Genomic DNA, 18,604 nt, shown 5'->3' with positions numbered 1-18,604 from the left:
TCTGGTAGAGAGATTTTTCTCATCAGTGTTTGGCTAGAGACAAGTTACACAGAGGCTCAAGCTGGAGGAACTCATTCAACTATGTTCTCCCCTCTCCAGAAAACAGCTACTGAAACTAGATTTGAAAAAAAATCATTTATGCCCTGAAAGGAGGGCTCATTCTCCTTACAGTACAGAGTCTCCAAGTGCAGAGCTACTTGTCAGACACTGTTTGTCTCCAACATCTATTTCCTCCCCCCTTTTCACTTTCACATTCTTCAAGCAGTTTTAGTAAAGATTTGCAAAGTTCTGTTATATAACCCGACCGTAGATAACATTGAAATATTATTCCTAACAGCACCACATCCTCCTAAGCACATTCCTTACCAGATGAGATTTGATGACAACCAGTCTCCCCTGTGATGGATACTAGTGATTTGTGATCTAGGTACAACCATATTTAACCCTGGAAAAAAAAAGTATAGCTCCATCCCATCATATACATTCTCCTAGAAAGTACACTAAATGCAATACCTTAATTTCAAGAATTACATTAGGTGGCAGTATCCCAGGGACAAATTCTCTTACCAGAGCTTGATAAAACAGCTGCTTTGTGAGAAGGTCCTTTCGCTGTGCAGATATTATTCTCACTTCTTCTCTTCAAGGCAGGTGACACCATTTTCACCTTGGAAGCCGGTGTGCTTTGCAGTGCCACGGGGCCTTTCTTTGATGTGTTCTTCCCTTCTGCTGCCCCAGCTTTTGCAGAAGGTGTCTGCCAATAAACAAAAACACACTTTCTGGTATCTGCAATAAAATACTGATCATGCAGAAGAGGGACATGTTTAGCCATCTGCTGTCACATGGTCCAAAGGAAACAGTCAGCAGTATTATCTGTAGTTGAAAACTCCAAAAGCAATCTCTTACATGGCCTTAAGCAACATAAAAGTTTGAAGCTAGTCACTGATAACAACAAACATGCTGATGAGGTTACACACGTTATCATTTCAGGTCAGGGTTCCCACCCTGCCCCCTCTCCCCACCAAAGCTTTAATTAAATCATTTGATTACATGAACGTACCTAATCAAGATGAATTATTTACCAACCAACTACACAAGTTAGCATGCGGAATTGTTAGTTACGTTACATTATCTGAAATATCACAGCTACTGTAATAAGCTTCCTGGTCTAAGTCTTAAACTGGAAACACAGAAACAGGAAAACCCTTTCATGTTCAGGTGCATAGACAACACAAATTCAGGCACAGTGCCAGCAGAGGTTTAAGAATCACTGGTTTATATGTATCCATCACCTGCCTTTTCCCAGAATTCTTGTTCCCACTCAAAGAGGCACTAAAGCAGAACTACTCATGGTACCAAGCTAGGCCTACCAAGGCTGGCATACAAGCACCATCCACCACCTTCCTTTTTTCTGCCACTCAAGCAGGCAGGCAATGATTTGGTCATCTTGCATGCGCTTCACACTTGAATACATTCTTCATTTTCCAAAATTCACTTTACACTTACAAGAGAATAACCTTACATGGATTCCATCTGATGACAGTGCAGAGCATTTTAGAGATTTTTTTCCTAATGGATTTTCCAAGCGCATACAGCACAATTAGTACAGCAGGGTTTTCCATCCTGGCATGGCAACCTAACAAATTAAAAGCATTTCTTTCAACCTTCACTTCCAAAAGCAAGGGGTGAGAAAGAACCCAACCTTTAAAACATACCAGAAGCAGAGGGTCTGCCCTTGCTTTCATGCCCATTTAATTCTTTGATAAATAACATTAGGCATAACTCAATTTGTTCGGCACTGCTTCCAAAATGGGCATTTGCTTCTGAAATAGTTTCCATCACCTACTAAGCTTCAGGGCTTTATCTAGACAAAGTCTGACAAAGGCTTTGGCAACACCAGTTTTACTAATAATACAAGCTGCCTCCATTTCACTGCCTTAATGTAAGACTGTTGAACTAGCAAGCAAACAGAAAGCCTCTACACAGCCTCAGGACTCCAACTCTGCATCCGTCTGATGCCTTCTCTGATTTCTTCCACCCATCTCAAAGCTTTTCCATTCTTTCCCACCATTCCTCTTACAAGCTTCTTTCAGAGCATTTGAAAGCAAGACATTTCTCCTAACAGGTAGCTGACTAGCCCCAAAACACTTCCCAACCAATGAGTGGAGACATACCTTGCGGCCAGGAAGCGCACACTTTGCAGCTGGCTGACTGCCCCAAAACAAGTATATGCTTTCTTCATGAAAAAGTCTTCTTGGCTCATCTGACTATTTTAACAAGCTTTATCTTTACTTCAAATAGATTAATAAAAATCCCAAATTATTCAAAGCACACAGTTAGAAAGCTAAAGTCCTTGACCAACTTGCTGGCCTTGGGGTTTCCCGTTGCTTGGGATTGTTAATCTATGTGCAACATTTCCGTAAGCAAGGTTAAAAAGTATTTATTTATTTTTAAATTTGCTTTAAAATGTTTTACTGGAACCAGGAATTTCTAAATTTCATTTGAAGTTGCAATACTGCTAAAATTCTTGGTATCTATTAAAGTGCATTATATTTAGAAAAATCTTAACAAGTTATGCTGTACAGTTTTACTAGGGTGACCAAGTTAAGACTTGCATGCTTGTACTTGAAAGCTTATGACAGCTTTGTCCGAGTTAAGACTTGACAGAAAACTCTATACCATGAAATGACAGCTGAAGACATTAGGTAGTACTTGGAGTGCTTACAGTTTAGGCTAAATGTTCAGCCAACAAGTAAAACTATACTTCTCTCCCTATACTGAAAGGGCACTGGCCCCCAGAAATGCACAATTTCATTTCAAATGCATCAATAATCTACAATTACATTAGCAGACAAACTCCATTCCACAATTTCCATTCACAGCACTGCGCAATGCAGATTTCTTCCACACATGCAAACATATAATTACATTTAAAGCACTTACCAAAGGAACAGAGTGCAAGTCAAATGTTTCGTTTGCTCGATCCTTTAGTACTTCTGCTTCCAGAACTCCCATGTTGTCATGCTGCTCTTTTTCAGCTCCAGTCTGACAGAGGCTTTGAGCACTTGGCTGCATTAAAGCACTTGAACTTTCCATTTTATCATGGAGCACCTCTTTGGAGCTCTCTGCACACGTCAGTGCGGCAGAAACCAGAGAGCATGCCGAGTTGGAAGAGTTTGCTTTGCCAAGGTCTTCCGGATTCTGCTTTAATGCAGGTGTCTTTGAAGCCTTGTGGGAAGCGTTTCTGGAATGAGTTGCGGCATGTAGAACTTGGCTAGCAAAGAGATGTTTGCTAAGATGTAGCTTGTGGGGCTTATTCACAGGCAGCTCCACTTTATCTTTTCCTAAATCTATTTTCTTTTTCAGCGTTTTTATGGAAGGGGACAATTGCCTCGGGGAAACAAATGGTGAACACGATGAGGCGGTAGAGAGTTGGGGGGATTGCAGAGATCCTTTTAATGACACACTTTCTCTTGAGGGTAGCACAGGTCTGGACATAACCTTTGGCTTAACGTTTTTGAAATTAGGTTTGGGAAAACTAACTATCTCAGATTTCTTTGCCTTGGTTATTTTTGGCACAATAGAAGATCTGCCTACTGCTTTTTCTGCTATTTGACCTGGGCTAGTTTTAAGTGAAGGCTTCCTATCACGTTCTCCCAGAAGCACTTCACTGGAAAGCGGTTTAGAAGGCTTGTCTCCAAGCTCATCCACAGCTGAAGTGAAAAAAGTTGCATTTTTTGACTGCTCTTTAGGGGTTGAAGTATATAGCACAGAACTACTTTCACCAACCACAGGACTGAAGACCACAAAAGTTGTGTCACAATTTAGTTGAGGTTTAACTGTCCTCTGTGGTTTTGGTTTACTGCAGAGTTGTGCCTCAGTCATGAAAGACCTGCTGTTGCTATCACCAAAAGCAGCATTTCCAGGAATACTTTGTTCTTTAGTTAAACATTCACTTGTTTTCTTTGATACTTGTTTTCCATCAATAGTATTTACTGGGAGGGGGTGTACCTTGCTTACAGGTCTACTCCTCTGTGTTTCAGCAGTGGAATGTCCCATTTTGTCATGCTCAAGGATACGCTCTGGGCATTTCTTTTGCTCATCTTCACATGAACTAATGCATGGTGATAAGAAGTCCTTCCTGGGAGGATCTATACATCCAACAGCTAGTTTTGTGGACTGTATTTCCATTTTCTGTGGTTCTTTTTCAATACAATTAGTGGTTTCTGGACAGTGTTTGACATCTGCAGGGCTAAGACAAAGCACCTCAAGCTCTGAATGGGTATGTGGGCTTTGCGAAGCCACTAGCAGAGAGGAGAAATAAGGCATTTTTGCTGGACCAACTGCATTAAATTCCTCTTTTGGATATTCACTGCCAGAAGATATTAGTGTTTTCCTCAGACACACGTCTTCTCTTTGATCCGTTCCCAATGTCCCCCCCATACCAGTAGCACCTAGTGTGCTCACGTGGCAGGGCACCCCATCTTCTGTCACAGGTTGTGCCTTTTGCTCTGAAGCAGCAAGAGGCAACATACAGTTAAAGTCAGTCTGATTGTAAGGCACCAACTGCTCAATACTTGGATTTTGCATTTTTGCCATAGCAAGGTTATCTTTCAGCAAATGTGTTTCGTCCAGGTCACAGTTCAAAGCACACACATAAGTCTGGTCAGCCGCTGACGATCTGCACAGGGCATCTGCATCTCCCAGTAAAGCTCCTGGGCAGTTCGACTCACCAGAAGCTTTCTGCAGATCAAGTGCTTCAGTACATTGCTTTTTAAAAGGAATACTTTTGAAGTCACACTCATCCTCAGCATTGGTATCATAGTCATGCTCTGTCATTACATTTTGGTCTGTCTGCATCTTGGTGGCACAGTTTTTTGGGCAAAGTGGAGCTTTTCCACATGCGTAGTTATTCCCGTTTTCATCACTTATAAGTAATGAAGACTTCACGCCATTCTTTGCTTTTTCATCTGACTTCTCAATATTCATTTTGGAGGATAAGTTTTAAACTACTTTCATTTTATATTCATTTAAAATCCAAGAGAATGCAGATTCTTCTGAGCTTTGCAGAATAAACAGCTTTTCCCTGGAACACACCAACTGTCCTGCAAGACACTCAAACAGTTGTTTTCATGCTTGCCCAGAATATTCAAAGGTTCTAAAATGAAGAAGAAATGAAAAATGGTTAGTCGAACCAGGATCACATTTTCAAATATTCACCAATGACTACATTGGGTAATAACTAGTTTGCAAGAAGACAAGTAGTAATTCTTGACTTTCTCCCTCGCGCATGAGAATTAAATCCTCAAAGTAGAGGAACAAATATGAAAGTCACAGCAGGGGAGCAAAATATACATACTTATCAAAAAACATTATCTAAAAGGTAAAATAAAGCCAGCACAATGGCATGGGAAGTTCCTAAGAGCAAAAGCACGCCTGTTGAGATTTGAGCAAAAACTTCAACTTCTTATTTTCCTCAGCTGGAAACAGGACTTGAGCAACTATATTCAAAGCTTTTCAAAGCCAGCAAAGGTATAAAAGTTTCCGAGACAGGCTGTATGGTCTATTAACAGTTTGGACACAAATGCAACTCAGGCAAATAGACCATTCCAGAAGGACCCCAGGAGGTTTTTGTTTGTTTGCTCTGGACCAGAAGGGAGATGCCTCTAGTCCACAGCTTTTTCTTTATGGGGAACTAGATTTAAGCACCCAGTAAAAAAGACCATGGACAAGGAAGCAGCGAGTCATCCCAATCACACATTCCTGCCTCCCTCCAACTCCCAAGAAAACCAAAGCTAATCCTTTAAACAGCTGCACTAGAAAGACTCTGCTTCAATTCTGCTGGTTTCTTAAGGCTGGGCTAGATTCCTTTTAGTGGGTGACACTAAGTCAGTACCTATGGAGGCAGGAACAATATTAGCACCCTTATTTTAATCTGTTATTAACAAAGATTCCAGAGTTCTTTCAAAACGTCTTCCCTGGAGGCAGGACAAGAGCCTGCCCTGAGTAATTTTCCATTGATTGAAAAGTCAACCACAGAATCAGCTACTAAAAAGTATTTGCAAACTTGTCTTTCATTCCTGTTCTGGCACATTAAAACTAGCTTCTACTTGTTGGGACTCTACACCAGAATATATTCGCTCATTGAGTCTGGCAACATCAAGTTAAAAGGATCTCATTTTGATTTAGCAGTAGTTCAGATCCAAATAGCATTCTTATTTCTTTCAAGAGCTCCCTCACAACTGAGAATAAGGAGCTCCAGTATGCCAAGAGCGAGACGGCAGGAGCAAGAAGCATGACAACATGGTAGCGGCTTGCAGTGCAGGATTGCTCATCAGGCCAAAACTTGACATACTACAGACAACAGAGTATGCTGCTACTCAATCAATGCTCGAGAAGCTCTGAGAATAAAGTTTGTTTTGTGACCACGTATTAGGAAAATAAAAAGAAATAAAAAACACGGACAAGCAAGGATTAAAGCTACATATACAAGCGTGTACATGTAGCTATCAAAGTCTGCTCGCTCAATACTTTCACACAGCCAGAACATGCAAAAGAATCCCTAGTGATTCATCTATTTGTAAGCAACATCTCGCTTTAGTAATAATTTCATGACCACCTAGTCATTTTAAATATTGTTTTTACAGTCACATTTAGAGTCAAAAATTGACTTGCAAAAGAACAGTTAAACAGGTACTTTTAAGGATTAACCGCCTTGCATATAAGTGCACAGTAGATTCATTAATAGTAGCCCTTAACATACTGACATTCTTATTTTGCAAGAAGCACTTCATGTTATTCATCAGGCTATGAAACCATTTGCTGGTGATGCTAGACTCTTTCAATTCAAGCCTTGCAATACCAGATGAAATGAAAGATTAACCTCCACCAGTACCTGCTCTATAGCGTTCACTGGCAGCAGACATACCGAAAAGCAGCTGCTCTTCCCAGGAAGACTCCCTCCCCATTCCTGAGACTAAGTGGTTCAGCTAAACGGAACACTAACAACCCTGCATTGACGTGGCCTTGCATGAGCGGGCCTTGCATCCCCCCGGCGCTGCACGAGGGGGCTCAGCTGCCTCGTGCCCTCAGGAGAGCTCACCTTGCCAGACCTCCGCTGCACGCTCCAAATGCCTCAACACGGCAAACAAGTCCTATTACTGAGACCTAAGCTCTCCCTTCCTCCATAGTTTATACATAATGAGAGCTTAAGAGAGCAGAGACATCATTTGGGGGGAAAAAGAGAAAGGAATTTGGCAAGTGGATTCTTTTTAAAAGGTCAAGTGTTTGGTTTCCTCTAACCGCAAATCCAAGGTAACTATACTAGAGCTGTGACCCCTCCTCTGTGCATGCCTTAAGTTCTGTAATTTCTATTTATCTGTAAAGGGAGAGGGAATAACTTGATAGTGACTAGCTTAGTACTGGGTAAATAGGAATTAAAGCATAAATTACTATGAATAATTCAAGCCACAGACTTACAAATTAGTACAATGGTGCAAGTTCACATTAGTGTCAGAATGCAGACAGCAATAATTTACGTTTTTCCTGGTACTCCATTTGGAACTCAACTCTTTCACCCACACAGTGTTTATTCAAACCCACCAGCTATGTTTGTGCACTCTGTATGAAGCAGAAGAAAAAAGCCTGAAAGAAGAGGGTGTGCCCAGACACGGAAAGGCTGCCCAGAAGTGCTCTCACCACCTGAGCAGACTGACACTAGACAAACATTTCGGAGTCTGTAATTCAGCAGAAAACTATTATGCTGCTACGATTGCCATGGTCAGTCAAGTCAAAAACCATTTAAACTGTATCTGAACATACCTTTAAGACATTTCATATGTGAACATGCTACACTACAACCAGTTCAACTGACCTCATTTGAGAGCTCAGTCAATGAAGTCAATATTCTCAACATATTCTTCTGAAAGCAGAGCAAGCAGCACACAGGCCAGGATCTACTCAATTCTGCCGTGATGAGGGCTCCCCTCGGCACGCTTCATGCGAGGTCACACAAGCATATTGTATTAGAAGGTACGAAGAAAACTGGCAATTTCAGGTATAATACTCAATCTGCACAATATCATGATTTCAGTGCTCCTTGCACAGCCTTAGTTTCAGATGCTGAGCAGTCTGTTGCTATTTCAAGCAGTTATAGAAGAGGACCACGTAAGCTCCTAAAGCAACTTTTCTCCAGGCATTGCTAACATTACAAGTACAATATACTCTGAACAGCAAATCACATGAAGTGCTCATATGCCAACATGACTGCTTAAAAAGAAAATATCAGTATTAGTACTGTGAAGGTTTTATAAAGATAACACAGAAGTCCCTTTGCCACTCTGGGGGATTTTGCATGTTTTACTTAAAACCATTTAAAAATGAAAATCCCTGGGGCATCTGCTGTGGGAAGATGTGCACAAGTTACGGTCACGAGCCATCACACACGGTGGGTTGAAAGAGCAGGATGTCCCAAAGGCACAAACCATCAGCAGGTCACACAGGCTTCAACACGCTCAGGTCCAAGTGTGCACATATTGGAAACCAAGGAACATAAATTTCAAGCTGTTAAATTTTGGCACTGAAGTAGAGAAGAAATCAACTGAGCCGCCAGGTTCAGAGATCAGACATACTGAGGTTATGCAAAAGGTAGCAATACTGAGCCCATACAACACACTACCTACCTTGTTCGACTACCACAAAATAAAGCTGTTGACTTAGAGCACTTGCTCCAAACTATTCCCAACAGCCTTCAGATGCAATATCCTCACAGAAGATGTTTTTATACAAATGTAATCAGATCATTAATTTTAACCTTGAACTCTAAGTTATTTCAAGCTCCCTTGACCAGGAAGTTCATTTGCATTTCCCCCCAGCTTTGTTTTACAGCTAACCCCGAGAGCAGACTCATGAAATAGAAGTACAGAAGTACACACGTCAGTGCAGGCAAATACCAGCTCGCACGGTACAGCAAATAAGCAAATTTGTTTGAGATTAAGCACACAATCAAATACAACCAAAATCATCTACCTTAATGTGCCCATCAGAATTCCAGTAGGCATCTCACTTACCCTGATACTCGCTGCTGCACTTTCACCAAGCATTCATTTTTCATGTCATTCAGACAATGCTGATTGCTAAAAACAGCAGAAGACTTCTCAGTGGGTTTTCAAAATATGGTACAAGACATGACTGCACTCATGGTCGATTATAAACTTAGTTAGCATTAATTTGACAATCCCAATCAAACACAAGTTATACATGCTTCTCCATGAAGACAGAGTTTACTCTTTGCATGTAGGAACTTATAAGAGAAATATCGAGTATTACCTCCTGGCTAAATAGAAAACAGCAATAAAATCCAAGAAAATCTTAACCTAGAAATTGATGATTATCAAAACAGACATTTTTAGTAGAAACACATGTTCTTGTGCAAATAAGGATCAGCCTTCTCCCTGGTTTTGTTTTGACCTGACAAAACTAGGAAAAAAAAATAAAGACAATAACCCAGGACTATGGATAGGAAGGTCAATGTTCAAGTTCATCTTTTGGAAAGATTTTGATTAAATAGCAGAGCACAAACAAGACAGACCACAAACAAGGCAGACCATCTGAAATCCATCTCCAACAATATTTTTCAGTGTTTGAATTCTTTAAGCAGAGGGATTGCAAATAGTGCTCACCAGAACATTTATTGAAATTTCAAGACATCCAAATTTAAACTGTCAGCCAAGAAGATTCACAGCAATTATTCCTCTGTTACAAGCCTGAAGTGTTCAAGGTTTACAAGGAGAAGTAGTAATAGATTATGAAGAAATTCTTTCTGAATTCATGGTAAGTTGGATAGCCATTTATATACAGCAAATAAGAAGAACTTCAGAAGCTGAGCAAGTAAGGTTTGTGCTCTTTAAGACTATCATAAATTTAAGAGACAGTCTTCAAAAGATAAAAGCTTTCCTTAAATCTCCCATCCTATAGCAGACCCTATTTACAACATTCTTTATGCAGCTGAGTTTACAGGGTGTTAAATTGTGTGCACTAATCCTCTGCAATAAAGAACTCACTTCAAGATGTTCAAAAGGCACAGTAGCTTTTTGCCCTATTTTCAGATGAGTTACATTTAAACACGAAAAATTAAAATAGTGCTACATTTCTCAGTCCTTAAAGCGTTTTCAGGTATCAGCACCCATGCTGGCCATCCTCCTTGAACAAACTTCAAATATTCAAAGTGGAGGTGACAACCTCCAGACCAATCAACAGACCAGTCCTCTTAATATTTCTAATTATCATTACATCTTTTTGCCAAGCTGCCAGTTCTCCTAACCTGCTCTATACATTTAACACAGAAGCATGCACATGTGGAGTCAGTGCAGAAGAGTTATTACAACTCAGCTTCACACCAAAGGGGCTTTTTAAAATTGTTTTGGGGTTTTTTGTTTGTTTGTTTTTAAATAGCCTTGGATAATCTACCTATGGATTTTTAATCATGCAAAAAGTTTCTCTGCTGCTAATCTCTTCTGGACTGAGATTTATAAGGTTTTCAAGAACCAGCAAGCACAAGATGGCAGAAACATTTCTGCAAGAGCAGAAACACCAACCAACACATCCTACTGCAGAGGTGATGGCCAAAACACCCGTCACACCTCAGGAGGAAAGCGGGGGGAGCTCTCGTTTCCTACCTATGAGCCACAAGTTAGTCATTTGTTTGGCGAGTCAGAGCAGAGATTGCTTCAATCACGAGGACTGTAAGAACTCCTGTGTTAAATATTTGCTTTTACAATCAAGTTTTAGTGCCAAGCAGATGTACCACAATACGCTAGCCAGCACACACTGAAGCTACTTATAGCCTATAGGCTGCCTCAAAACTTTTCACATTACTGAGTTACTTTATGAAGCATCTGTGCCCCCAGCTCTGTGGGCCACTACTCAACATACAACGGGCAGTATCAGTGTTGACTAGCACAAATGGTACCAAGAGGATCGCTGTACTTAAGGACACAAAAAGACTCACCTGCTCCCTCGTGTTTCATATCCTTACAAGATCTTCACTTAAAACTGGCATCTTATGGCTATATTTAACACCGTCATGAAGTTTGAACTAGTTTGCAGAGCATTTGGAGAACTCTCAGCACAGTCCATAGGGAAGCGGAGCAGAGGAAGCACAGCAGTGTTGCTTAGCTCTAGAGGATTATTCTGTGGAATCAATTTATAATTTCATTAACTTACCTGAAAAAAAATTCACCAGCACAGCCTCTAATGACTGAGAAAGTAACACCCTTGGCATGGTATCCTTTTGCACTATGAAAAGATGCAGTCAGGATGCTTAGGGTTTCTCAGTTTAACGAGGTCAGAAGTTTAATCAGCTCGTGGTTTTTGCGGACTCAGCCATGCTTGCTGTGCAGAAGTGGTCATTCATTCAGACAAGGCCAGAACCAGTCAAGAACAGTTCCCATCTAGCCAGGACTACACTTCTGCACAGCAACAGCACCCCAGCAGAATTTATTTCTGAAGATACTGTACTTGCTGATTAAAGAAAGGTGGTCCAGTACAGTTCTTCCTGTGCATTTATTTTTCCATGCAATCCTAGTGACTATTTGCAGTGAGCAAAACCCAACTTGATTGCTGATTACAGCTGATTACAAGAAATAAGGTTTTTGGCAACAATATAAGAGCCTGCTCCAATCTTATGACTAGAAGTCAAAGGTATGGTGGCTGTTATTTTTGCAGCACTGAATTATGTATCCAGCAACAGTATCAATTCAACCTTATCACTGTTTCACCTGCAGTATTGCTTAACTGTCATCTGAGCAAGTAGGCAACAGCTAAAATGCTGTTCTCCCAAGAGAAAGTCAAAGCAATTGTGTTTACACCCAAAAAAACCCTAGTTCCCTTCAAAGCAACCTGGTTCTTATGGTGAGATCAGTTCTGTTACATGATTTTGCTTTTATATTTTCTTTTTCTATGTTCTGTATGTTTTTGTTTTGGACCTCTCTGAAGGTAATAGACTAGTTCCTAGCCCTGCAGAGTAAAATACAGCACTGCACAGCCATAGCAGACAAACTGCAAGAACACAAAAGACTTCAGGACAGTTCTTTGAGAGAGCAGCTTGATTCAGGCAGCACTAAAATGCAGCACAGTGCAAGCAGTGCTCTCTGAAGAGCAGCTCAGGGCAGCTGGCAACCTGCCTTTACTGCCTGTGACAGGGACAAAGGCAAGGACAGGTACAGTTTGCTTGGAAGATGTGTAGGACAAGGTCATCTCACTTGCATGACCTGGAATCAGTCCAGGTGTTCAGCTCCTGCCCAGCTCCCTGGACAGAGAGAAGAGAATAAGCTCCTCTTATCTTGCGTGAAAAGGCTGCAGCTGAGCCCTAGTACTGCAGCACTGCTGTGGCATGTCCTGCATGCACAGGGTAACAGCAGAACTTAATACTGTAGCATCAAGTAGGAATTGGCCTGTCAGTCCCCCAGGTACTGCTCCAGGATGCTATCGTCTAGCAAAGAATTTAAATGCCTTTATCACAATGTAAGTGGCACAAATAGACTTTAATATCTTTCCTTGACTCAAATTGCTTGAAGCTCAGCATCACACTCAACTGATGATAGTTGTAGGCTATGTTTTACTTACTATTTTAGTCAAACCTCCACCAAGTTTAATCAGAGTGCTGACCTCTCAAAATAGTTCTCCCCTTTGAACTCTTTAGTCAATTCATCACTTTCCTGCACGAGCCAAAAACAAATAAAGCAGATCTCGGTAAGGACGCTAGAACTAGAGCTGCACCTGGACCAGAACCCAGGCTTTCCTGTCAGCTTAGAGCAACTAACCCGATGCAGCGGGCAATGGCAGAAGGGTCACAGCCAACACCTCCTCCATGCCCCGTGTTCCCCAGGGAGCTCCATTCAGCATCTGCTGGCATCCCCCCTTGACCAGAAAAGCACAACTAGAGCGTGTCACAGGCCCTGGGGAAGCTCCGCGCGTGTGCCACAAACAGCCATACCATAAAGCTGGTATAGCTACAGTTATGGCACCAGAGCCCCAAAACTACAAACCATCCGGCAATAACAACACGATTAACAGGCAAAAACTGCCTTGCTCTTTCTCTGGGTGGCTTTTGAGGCCATCAGCTCTGTCTTTTCAGCATGACCCTAATATTAACCCTACAGCCACCTCATGGCTGCGTTCTGTGGAATCTGTAGGACGTGTGGCCTGCAGGTTACCCAGTGTGCAGCGCAGACCACCTCACCCTTAACCCCTTGGGCTTCCAAGGCTCATCAAGTCAAGGCCTGATAGGTGACCCAGGTTACATATAAGCAGAAAGACCAGGATTTGAAGGACACTTGTCTGATCCAGTACACTATCAATAGTCAATCCTATAACCACTGTTCATCAGCAACAATCTGTTTTTTTTTTTAAAAAAAGTGCATGTTTTTAAGACAAATCCACAGTAGAAAAATAATTGGGAGAGAGCTTGAAGATAAAAGGTGTGCTACATCACTACAAAAAAAAGAAAGCCAGCTTAGTGGGCAAGATAATCACAACTCTCAACTTATGCACAGGAACAGGTAACAAAGATTAATCATGTCTTTACATATTTTTAAGATCAAATCTTAAAGCTCCCTCTGCTTAAAGCTGTAGAGAGCACCACACAAGAGCATACAGTTTCACTGTGTACAAGCTTCTGAGAAGCTGTTCTTCATAAGCCCTTCCTCCAAGAAGATAATCTACATCCGTCATTAAGAGGGCAAAAGAGACAGAATTTTTACTTCTCTGCGTATTTTAGTCACAGATCTTCATTATTTAATTCTGCAAGTCAAATGAAGCTAAGTGCCAACACCATCTGGTAGCTGCTGAGCGAAATAGTCACCTAGCAGGACAAAAAGTCATAGTATTGTCATCCATATCAGAAGCCAGTCCAAACTATCAGGGCATTTTTTCCCTCTAATGCAGTGGAAAACCCCTACCCAGGGCTCACTAAGGTATTTAAATAACCTCATAGAGCCCATGTTAAATCAAAACATGGATAAGCAACTCCACCACTTGTCTTTCACCTTAAGGTGACCAAAACCAAAACAGAACAAAAAACCCTCTTATTTAGACAAATATTTTGATTACCCACAGAATGACATTTTCATAGAAATAAGGAAGGAAGATTCTTGAAGAAAAAAGGCTCTTTTAAGAGAAGCCTAAAGGCTCAAGGTAAACTTGGGAGGCCCCTATTTCTGGAACAAAGCTGACTGGTAGTGATCTGTCCGCTTTTTCTAAAAGCATTAAAGGGCTTGCAAAACCTTATTGATTTAAATGTATTTTGCCTCTTTTTCCCTAGTTGAGGTCTACTCTTCTTGCAACACTAGCAAGTAAGTCTGCACTACTAACTGTAGGCAGCTCTGTTACTGGTATAGCCATTCTGAATATTAGTGCCTTTCAAAAAAAATACAAAGGTAAGCTGTGATTTTGTAGAAAGCTCTGTAATCTTATATTGCACTCATTTTCCATGAGCAAGAAAAGCTTGCCAGAAAATATCTTTGATAACTAGTAAGCCAAGAGCCTTTAGTTCTTAGAAAAGTTGATTATGCTAAGTTCAGTCCAGGATGACATGGTTTTAAAACTCAGTAACACAAATAGTTTTCCTACTAATGAAACACATTGCTTAAGATTTGATTCACTGTTTTATTAGAAACCTAATGACTGAACACTGCCTTGTATTGATGACCAGCGACCTCAGTAAGCGCAAACTTGCATTCCAGAATTGGTTCATTTACCAGTCAGCTCTCCAAAACCTGTTAACCATGCTGTGATTTCTAGATTTGTTCCCCAAACCCCTCAGCAGGCAAACACAGATCCTCATGTTCTCCAAACGCACTGTGTCAGGATGCAGGCACTCTGATAAATGAAATCCCAGACTACTTATAGAGTCCTTAATTGAGCAGATCTGCCTAGGCAGGAAGAAACCCACAAGATAGAAAACCCCAAACCATATGCACATACCCTTAGCTAGAGAAGTGCTGAGTAATAAAGCAAATAAATAGTCAGGAAGATGGTTTTGAGAGAAAAATACATGGTCCTAATGATTGAAACTTGAGAGAAGAGTTGTGCTAACTGCACTCTTAACCCAATGTACACTGTGAATCCATAAGAGATGTCACCTCCCCTTTTCTTTATTTCAGACTGCCTTTCTCTTTGTCCCAAGATCCTGGGGGTGGTCCCTAGAAAAGGCAGCTCTTTTTGCCTTGATGTTTTTCCTTCCAATATACCACTGGGGTTCTGTTTTCTGTGAGCCAAGTTAAACATACCAGAGGCATTTTCATGAGTAATTTGGGTAGTATAGCCCTCACCAATGTCAACTGCAAGCAATTAATGCTGCATTAGGAACATTCTCAAGAGAAAATTGCCTTGCAAAGGTACTTGAAGGGATTTGCATCTGGAATTCAATCACTTGATTTTCTTCTAGAAATTCAGTCTATGCCCAAGCTTTCTGAGCTGCAAACTAATATAGACCATTTGCTGGCTGGATCTGCAATTGCTCAGAAGTTTTCTGAAAACACTGAGGAATAGCAATCTGTCAGAACAGACTTGGGAATTCACTGGGTGCAATGACTTCCCTAGGCTCCGCTTCTTGTGTCTACAAAGAAGTTACCAGTCAAAATTAGCTATGCCATAACCAAGGAGGGCTTACAGCCATGTGATGAAGAAAATCTCTATGAACAAGACCAAGATTCAATCTGCCTACAGTTATCAAGAAATCAAAATAGTTCTGTTCATCTTCTGTATCATTCTCTGTTGGCTACGGTACTTCACTGGCTACACTAAAGGGGCTTTAAATTGCTAAAATTAGAGGTAATCTCTGATGACTCTTAAAGCAGAAGGGAGAAAAATTCAATTCTCAAAAAAACGCATGACAGACACAGCTTCTGAGTACAGTGAGAATAACAGTGAGTATATACAAGTCCAATAAGTTTAATTCCATGTGTCAGACAAGTCTTCCACATCATTAAAACCTGTTTAGAAAAAAAAATTTGAATCAACTTGTAAAGAGATCCATACAATCCAGTTTGAGTCCTGCAACCATTTTCTGCAAAAATCACTGTATTACAGAAAATGCCAGCTGTGAAGAATAGCAGAAGTAACTCCTAGGTCAGGAGATTCTAAGCAGATTTGAAGCTGCACAGAATTCACACCCTCCCCCAAATCAGAGGCATGATAAACTGCCTGTTCAAGCTCCCAGTTCCTAAGGGATTTCAAACTTATCCCTTTCTCTCTCACCTTTAAGGATTGCACCAAAGACAGTTTGTAGCTCCCCTCAGCAGGCTCTGTACTCGCACACACAGGTCTGACTTCCAAGTCTGGATCAGGACTGCGGGTATGGGTTTTTCTGCTTGTTCCTATCCACACTTCAAATTATAAGCTGCCAGCTAGGAAACAAATGCCATGGGTGAAGTGTACTTATCCCTAAACGTGAGCTTAAGTACACAAACCAATAATTTCATATACAACAGAGAGACTCTGTAATTTCACATCCTAGGTAATAACACAAATCAAACCCAGCCCAAGCAGACACAAAGTATTCAGGATCCTGTCCTAGAATGCTTTTAACTTTCAACAGATGGAGACTTTCCCACAAAGTCCATCAAAAGCCTTACACTTGCTGATATGTGACCATTTGCTTTACTCTCAAATTGAAGACCATGTTTCAGTTTCAGCTAGAAGATCTCTGCTAAGGCAGGAAGCACTGCAACCATCCCTGCCTTCTCCTGCTCAGCCATCATCTTGGTGCATTAGTTTAACACCCAGTTTGTTCATCTCCATCCTACCACCCCTCAGGGTGATTCACTTATTTCCCCCAAGCAGACTGCACACAGGATGCCACACAATCCTGGCATGCTTATTTAGACTAATGTGCTCAGCCAGTGGCCCCTGCATATGGAAGAAAACCTGAACCAACCTCAACTCATTCAAAATATTCAGTATGGGAGGGGAAATCGAATCCCTGCTTAGAGAACATTCCTCCAGAGGGGTCTCCTCACCAGACCTCTCTCCAGCTCAAGCTGCAGAAGCCACCAGGACGCGGTAGCCCCATCCTACCACCCCAGCTCTGCCCCACGATGCCCGAGCCAGCTGCGCTCCTGCAAAGCTGCCAGCTCCTGTGCCACCCAAGCAGCCACCTCAGCAGCTTCTGCAGCTGAAGAGATGCAAGAGCAGCAAAACTGCTCACTCTGAGTAGCCATGATGGCTGTAAGAATTGGAGCATCACCAGGACAGGGAAAAATCACCAACAATCTTTCCTGCAGGCTGTTACACCAGCCTTTCCCACAAGAACAAACCACAGCAATTTCACCAACCCACTCCCTTAGAAAAGCTACGGATGTCTGAAAACACAGTGCCGGGGGCAGAAGGGAGAATTGCCATGTCCAAATCCTACCCAGTCAAGCTGGCTGGTTTATACTGTCCCATTTTACTCTTCCAGCCCTGGATAAACAACAGTCATCTACAAATTAGCTCACCAAGTAGTTTCTTCAGTTGCATGCTAAGCATTGGCTAAAGTCTTAGTGAAGTCAACACAGGAAGAAAAGTTAAGATACTTTCTGAGGAAAGATACACAAATTACAGTTGCCCAGGGTGAACTGAATAGATGACTTTTAGAACACTAGAAGGGAGGAAAGAAAAGAAAAACAGTCTAGGAGGCAAGAGTCACAAGACTCCTTTCTGCTTAATACCTACCAGGTCCAGAAAGAAACAAGATGTCAGTGCTGTCACAGTTATTTAGAAAGAATATATACACAGAGATACCAGGCACCAGCTCCTTCTGAAAGGAGCAGTTTAGACGCCTTCAGATATTGGTTAAGTGTGTGTGTGTGCGCAACAACAACAACTTCTTATGCAGGAGAGAGGGGAGAAAAAAAAAAAAAAAAAACACACACAACACTTAACACCTGCATTGATGCCAATCCAAGCAAACTGCTTTGACCAACTAACACCTAGTAAAGCACAGGCCCAGCTTTTACAGGAAAGCCAGGGTCAAGCCTGTAGGACATACCCAGGCACTTTCTCAAATACGTGAATGCCTTGGCACAGGCAGCCTGGTCAACAGAAGGAGCTCTTGGAAAAGGACATGTTGGGAAAGGATCATTCACCTGCATTTTTTTATTAAGATGAGTGAAAGCCCATTCCCATGCAACAGTCAGCATTGTGATCATTTTGCAGCCTGTGCTCATCCTCTGGATCATTGTAAGGGAAAGGAAGTCAGTGGTCCTCAACCACCAGGCCCCTAACCTGCCTTGCAACCTCCTCATCCTGTGTGCTTACGAAAGGACCAGTTTCCAAAGTAATAAAAACAGTAGCAAAGTCAGTTGTGACAATGTTTTCCTCTCTTCACTTACAGGATATAGCAATTTTTGTTTGTTTTCATTATAAATGAAATCTAAGAGATTACTGATACACTACAAACCTTCAAAAGCTACTTGCAGGATTTCTTTACAAACAATTAATGTCTTAGATAAGAGACCGGCACACAGATCCATGACTGCCACATCCAGTCCTTCCCTCCTGTATTCCTGCTTTGTGAAGAAAGGCAAAAAACACGGACTAAAGCCAAAATCCAAGCTGAAGCCAAGGC

The 18,604-nt window shown here is 41.5% G+C and overlaps 1 protein-coding gene across 1 annotated transcript in view; it reads right to left on the bottom strand.

Moving 5' to 3' along the window:
• MTUS1 (microtubule associated scaffold protein 1) overlaps nucleotides 1–5,128 on the bottom strand; it is a 78,787-nt gene extending 73,659 nt beyond the window's left edge. Inside the window, exons 1-2 of the mRNA XM_088524679.1 lie at nucleotides 2,941–5,128; nucleotides 568–751 (exon numbers count right to left, since the gene is read on the bottom strand). Coding sequence (XP_088380805.1) covers nucleotides 568–751; nucleotides 2,941–4,986 — 2,230 coding nt within the window. The 5' untranslated portion in view covers nucleotides 4,987–5,128. The remainder of the gene's footprint in view (nucleotides 1–567; nucleotides 752–2,940) is intronic.
• Nucleotides 5,129–18,604: the final 13,476 nt, after the last annotated feature.

Source organism: Tinamus guttatus, unplaced genomic scaffold (genome assembly GCF_059628265.1).
Source record: "Tinamus guttatus ecotype Peru unplaced genomic scaffold, ASM5962826v1 Tinamus_guttatus_pri_ptg000213l, whole genome shotgun sequence".
NCBI lineage: Eukaryota > Metazoa > Chordata > Aves > Tinamiformes > Tinamidae > Tinamus > Tinamus guttatus.
This window is presented reverse-complemented; position numbering and strand designations above follow the sequence as displayed.